Source organism: Ptychodera flava, chromosome 5 (genome assembly GCF_041260155.1).
Source record: "Ptychodera flava strain L36383 chromosome 5, AS_Pfla_20210202, whole genome shotgun sequence".
NCBI lineage: Eukaryota > Metazoa > Hemichordata > Enteropneusta > Ptychoderidae > Ptychodera > Ptychodera flava.
Window position 1 is genome coordinate 8,541,588 of NC_091932.1, and position 6,734 is coordinate 8,548,321.

Sequence of the window (6,734 nt, forward strand, 5' to 3'; positions counted from 1 at the left end):
TAACTTTCGTAACATTGCTGATGTCCAATGAATCACACAGAGTCACTTTAAGTTTACCGTGTCTGTCCTTATCTAGCTCACGTATTGCACATGTCAGGGTATTGATTTTATTGTGAAGATTACATTTGTGGAAAGTGATGTCTGATAGTGACCCGTTCTTAAGTAGTTCTACCCATAATTCATCGTCGTCTGTCCGTGATGTAAAATCTCCATTCACGATATCTAGTTTACAAAGACAGTGTAATCCATTCACAATGTTACAATTTGCTCAGGGAGTGATTTTTCGGCAGTCTCCTCCCCTGAAAATGTTAAACACAATGATTGTGTTTGTGGGTTGTTCTCACACACGCGGCACAGGTCTGAGTATATCTCATCCAACGGGGTACACCATTCATGTATCTTTTCTGAAGTAACAGAATCTGAAAAATGCTTGAACGAAGAATTGAAACCGAAATCGTTGTCGCCCCAAGGTAATCATCACTATAGTTAAACCGACAAGATAACATAAACCCGTCTTCATTTTCGTTAGTATCAGTACTTACTGGGTTTTGGAATTTGCCAATCACACACATTTCATGTCTTGAAAGTTTAATTCCTTGTACAAACGACGTATCTGATGCTAATTCTTCTTCTATGAGCTGAATAATTTCACACTGACGAGATTTCAAACAAACGTTTCTTGCAAATTTTGCGCATTGACAAAACTTATTGAAAGAATCATCTACCTTTACATTACCGTACAGGTCCCTACGAACATTGCCATTCAGTTGATTGTGTATACTGACAACTTTCGTAATTAACTGACTGTCCAGACTCGGCATGCTTAGTGTCATGCCCATCAAACCGCAATGCCATCCATAGTTTGGCGAATGAAACTTATAAAGGATCTCAATCGCAACTCTCTCGTTTCTTGAAGTGACAAGATCAGACACAGCTTGATTTAAACTTTCAGCATCTACTGTATTCTTTTTCGAAATAAAGTGAAAGGTATGCTTCCCATATTGCATATTAATCTTAAATGTGATTAAGTTATCATTTCCACGTACATACTCGAGCTTTTCGAAGAATGTGACATCTAGCAATGGCGAATTATTGTTTCTTTGAATTGTGTTGCGAACCGTTTCCATCAAGTCAAAACGAAATAACGGAAAATAGAAGAAAACGTAACGAGCTTGTAAACGTGACAAGCTATCTAGCGTATCATTAAATATTTTACTTTCGTCATCAAAGAAAGGTTTTTCCCAAAATCAAATAAAACCTTTCAAGACCAATGTGTCCAAGAAATGACAATGTTTCTAGAGTGTGCTGAAAGTAACCTTGAAGGAGTAAAACAATTCTATGCAAAGTTGTAACTTCCTGTCATTTATTGACTGTTCAGTTGAAGGATGTAATGGTTTCAGCGAAGATGTGATGTTACATTTAAGATAACTTCCCATGTTTAGTAGCATGTCAAAGGGCGACCTTAACCTTATCGATATTAGTTTAGCATTAACAGATTGTATACATTCTAAGATAAAGGTTATATCTCTTTTCCAATTGGCATAGTCGTTAAAATCTACTTCTAGTTCCATTTCATCAAAAGTGACCGATTTCCCTGATTTCAGATCGGCGACCATTTCTGTACAACTTTGTCCGTCCCTCAAGTCAGACGACTCGAGACTGACATGGGTTCCATCAGATGACTCATTTGTGGAATGGTATCACTTTTTCTTACAAGTACCTCGAAGGTATAAGGGTAGTTATGACGAGATCGTAGAACAACTACATTGAGTAATTTATAAGTATGCAGTATGCTTACTTTCGAAACAACGTCGCTTAATTTAAGAGTAGTTTCAAAACTTGCAATTCTCGAATGTGATGCAAGTTTACAGACTGCCAGTGAAACTCACTCTCAAAACACGTGCCATTGACAAACAATACTTGATTCAGTTTGAAATCATCAGCTGCCAGTGACTTACTCATTCTTCCGAACATTTGCACGGACTTTTCGTTAATCTGACTTATCTGAAATATTACTGTGTCTGATTTATGTAAACTAATACAACTGTGTATCAAACGGCGTATCACTTTTTCTATGATTTCCGTTTCTTGATTGTACTTCGAAATACTATCAAGATCTAATTTACTACTTTCGGCATCACAGCAGCTAATGCCTCGATTGATTCTGAGCTGTCAGAGCAGCTTTCGATTAAAAAGTCAAGCAGCATACCACAATCGCTAGTATAAAATGATCGACTTTCAATATTATTGGTAACATTTCTAAACAGTGTACTCACATTGTCACCTAAAATACCTGCCAAAAACGTTATGACTGTGAAGGAGTAGTTCATGTGTGTGCATTGGTCTATTAGTGTCTCAATATGTCGGTCTCGTCGGGAGGAAGATCACTTAAATACCGAGCAGCAAAATATTCTTGAAATGTTTTATGAACAAATTTATATCTGAGGCTTCCTGATGACAGTGGTTTACTAGCTGTTGTTAGAAATCCGATTTTTAGAACATGTTGGTCTTTGTCCTTGATTTTCCCTGAGGACTCATAAGCAATTTCACTGAGGGCTTTAACAATATCGGCTCTCATCTTGGCTGCTGCTTCTTCAGAATAGTTTCCTTTAGCAAGATATCGCTTTACAACTATGTCGACTAAGCATGTATATAGTTTTGTTACTGTCTCGGGCAGTGTTTCATTTTCTATTGCTATGTCACACAACATCAGTGCCATCAGCGGACTTTTTGAGAGATCGCTTAAGACATCTTTGTTGGCCAAATCATCAAGCTTGCGAAGGAAACTTTCCATTACAAACGACCCATCATGCACTTCGTTCGCATGAGTGGCTTTGAAGTGTTTCTTTACAAACTCTTTGAAAGTAAGATCATCAAAACCTTTGATACAGAGTTGAGTGTCATAGTGTTGTTTCTCGTTCTTTTCTCTGATCATCCGAGATGTCACAACTACTACACTCTTCTTAAGCTTTCGAAATTTCTGATCGACAATATCTTGAAAATAAGATGGCAGTTTTTTAACTGGCACCTCGTCGAGACCATCAAATATGATGCAAATCTCTGATTGATTATGTTGAATATAATTCCACAAATCACTCTTATCCTGATCACAAAAATCAAGAAATAAATCAGAAATAACATCTATGAGGCATTGCTTATCAGGATTTGTCAAATGATACTCATAAAGATCTCTTAATTCAAGAAGAAAGTAGCTTGAAACGGTTCAAATAACCTGAATCTTTACTTGCCCAATCAGCGGCCATCTTTTTACAGAACGTTGTTTTTCCATACCCTGGATCTCCCTCTATGATAATCCGTCTTGGAGTGCCACAGTCGTCTCTTGGAGAAAAAATATCAGTCTCAGCAATGTCTGTCTTCTTTCCGTCTTTTGTCTGTAGTTCAAGTTCAGTGTATATGTCTTCAAGCTTTAACCTGTCAGTTCCATCCCACCAGGGAAACGGAGCAATATTGGAGTAGCTGTCATACGTTTCCTGCAGACTCTTTTGACAAAGATTCACAACATCTAAAATATGCAGTAAAGATGAAAAAGCAAAATTCTATTTGAAATCTAGTCAATATATACACATTTTAAAACGACCATAGTCAAAACTGAACTTTTAATCTGATATGTAACTCGTGTTATCGATGGAAAATCAATAGATCACAGGAAAAATATTACCTACCAGGTATTTTATCAGAGTGAGTCTTCAGAATTTCTTCGCATTCGTTCACTGACTTTAACAGTGGCATACGTTGTATTTTCGTTAATAAATCTTTCAACAACTGCAGGTTATCCTTATCTATACAACGATGACGTTCCAAGTAACTGAATATCTGAGCCGGATTATGCAGACTCTGTAGTCCCTTACTGGAATTTGGCGGTCCCTTAACAGGTCTCGTAATTCCCCTCGTCTTCCTGGCCGAGTGCGGAGTTTAAGCTGTCGTACAAATCAGTTAAAGGGTGAATACTTGACGCCATGTTTATAATTATGTATTCAGTTTGGAGACGTTGCGACAACGGCGTCTTCAATATACTTAGCTCTGAAAAAATTGAAACTTCGTCATTGAACTCATTGCGACTGGCACACCTACCGCAGCGGAGCCGTGTTCCACATGATCCCTGTTTGTACCAGGCCTAATCTGGTACCAACTGGTACAAACTCAAAACAAACTACTTCAAATATGAGCATTGGCTAGTGCGCATCAATAAACCATAAGATTTATTATCGACAAATCGCGTGATCGTGTCGTTAATACTTCTTTTGTCTGATCTTTACTGTAAGCTTGTTTTGTGTTTTCTTTTCCATACTTTTTTTCCATAAATTCATACTTTCTCATTCAATTACTTTAAGAAGGTGAACGTTCCAGGTATCGTTTACTGAAAACGCGCGGAATAGAACAGAAGGTTCAACCGAGGTCAGACGCTCTTTTGCACTTCGACCCTTATTCTTGTCGTACGACGCTTCTGATTGCTTTTGAAAACCAATATTCTCCATATCTTGTGTAAGATCGACCAGGGAGATATAAGGGAAGAAAGCGACGATAAAAATGTCTGCAATAAACTAATGAAAAACAACTCACATCTCACATGGCTTCAAAACCTGTCAAAGACAATACACGTCAGACATGATAAGTACAAAAACTCTCTGAAAGTGACCATAATCTATCCAAAGAGTAACCAGTAATCAGCGTGAGAGTGTATTGTAAGTACTTGATTAGTATTTTTTGTAAATTGCAATCGTTTCAAAGGCGAAAGTGTAATCTGAAGGAAAAGAGAGGATGGCAGAATGCGAATCGGGGGCAGTAGTTTGGATACAAACATTTTGCGATAATTTTAGTCCGCTGCCTGTGTTGACGCATTTTTATACCGGCGAAGTAAATCCAGTTAATTTATGTTCGTTTTCTTGATAACCGAAATATAGTTTTCCCCCATTGATAACAAGGATTGAGCAGCCTTTTTGAAATGTGATTGTGACTAAATTTAGATTGTTTGCGTGGTGCCATACTTTGTCGGTTGTTTATTCTTGATCACGGAAGATTTCTTCGAGTTTACTCTGAGGAAAGTTTGAGCAACAGTTTCAAATTTTCTGTTCCGAGACGCGTATAACCTAAGTCGCATTTTCATGTTTATAACAGGAAGAAGTTGTGCAATTATAATCTTAACTGGAACGAAATACGGCACTAAGGGACAAGAGGGCAAGCCTTGGTACTCTGAATAAGGAGGTGGAATAACGCAATGCATGGTCACATGACATCAGAATGGATTTATAATCAAAATATAACATAGATGACACATGATGGGGTATTCCGACTGGTTGTTTTTGCGTACAATCGTAAAGACAAATTACATTTTCAACTTTAAGATCAAAATTTACAGGCAGCATTCCCCCGATTTCGCATTATCTTTGTATCTAAATTATAGTCCCGTTTACATCCAACACAATCAATTATTAACTGACCAGAGGTGAGCCCGTACTCACACTAAAAGCAACATTTACGTGGTAGATTTTGCAGAAAAATTATATCTTGACACACGTGATCAAGTCGCGATTGCCATTGCTCTAAAGCTACAAGAATGAAACACTCAGCGCTGAATTCGGAATACAACACGTAATAATAGTTTGATACGAGGTTTCGCAACTTTGGCCCTTTATTCTCTGGAAAGTAAACACGGTGACTTGGAAATCCGTCATCAGAGGGCGCTGTTTTGTTACTAGTATCGCTGCTACAGAAGTTTGAAGCCAGCTACGGATTCTCTCGGTCTTACGACTGACTTCAGTTTCTCATGGCCTTCATGAACCGAACAAAATACTATATATACAATGACAAATATTGACATATTCTGAAAATGGACTCAAAAACATATACATTGCTCAAGATTACAGCTTTCTCGCTGAAAGCGTTTGAACATTTCTAGAATAGTAACTAGTAAATGTAGAAGAAAAGGCTTCCGTCGAGGTCCTTCCACACCTAGTGATATGCAGTTCTAGTTTCTTAACTTCAACAAATGTTTTTGCCTTATGAGCTCCGAAATCAATCTATAACATATGCAAAACTGTTGTGTAAAATCTACTGACTTTTCTTGGTACTGTAGTCTTCGAGGTACAGATATTGTCTGTGACAATTTCACTTCGAACAGTAGATTGACAATATGAATCGAAATTAAGGGATGGTGTGAATTGAGGTGACTGGACGTATGTTTATTTTCATTTGAAAAGAAACCGGTCAGTTTGTTTATGGGAAAAGGGACATGCTGAAGGTAGAGCATGTAAGCGATGTATCTGTCAAATCAAAGTAATTTGCATAGAGGAATAGAGCAGGCATGGCACTCACAGTTGTACGGCCACCAGCATTTTATTTTTAAAACATCTGCATGAAGAAGATCCGTCCTGTCAATAATTCTATTACTAGCTTATGATGTATCCGTGACTCCATGTCAATAATCTTCTGTCATCAAATAATGCAAATCTTAATCTACATGTCTTATATGTCATGGCAGTGAATAACTCGAGCTTGCACCAGTCAGCGTTGTTTTCAGTGTTCAGGTGATGGTTTACTTTACTTTATTTTATTTTATTAAACCTTGTTTAACGAGGGTAACCTGGTAAGCTTCAGTAAAGATGCTTATCCTCAGATGAACATACAAACTGATACAAAGCAGAACAACATGAAACATGACTAACAAAGCTAAACAATACAATGCACAGAAAAAAGTGGCCAGGAGTCACCACCTG

At 37.6% G+C, this 6,734-nt stretch overlaps 1 protein-coding gene across 1 annotated transcript; it reads right to left on the reverse strand.

Moving 5' to 3' along the window:
• Nucleotides 1-2,347: 2,347 nt before the first annotated feature.
• LOC139132687 (nucleotide-binding oligomerization domain-containing protein 2-like) lies at nucleotides 2,348-3,979 on the reverse strand. Its single transcript, XM_070698954.1, has 3 exons — nucleotides 3,970-3,979; nucleotides 3,249-3,523; nucleotides 2,348-3,103 (listed from the first exon to the last, which is right to left on the reverse strand). Exons 1-3 carry the CDS (start codon nucleotides 3,977-3,979, stop codon nucleotides 2,348-2,350), a joined length of 1,041 nt encoding a protein of 346 aa, XP_070555055.1.
• Between the last annotated feature and the right edge of the window lie 2,755 nt (nucleotides 3,980-6,734).

What these genes read in the sequence shown, in the direction of transcription:
- LOC139132687 (XM_070698954.1), bottom strand. An exon ending in AAAAGATGGCCGCTGATTGG is followed by an intron (nt 3,104 to 3,248) that starts GCAAGTAAAGAT and finishes TTTTGTGATCAG; the next exon opens with GATAAGAGTGATTTGTGGAA.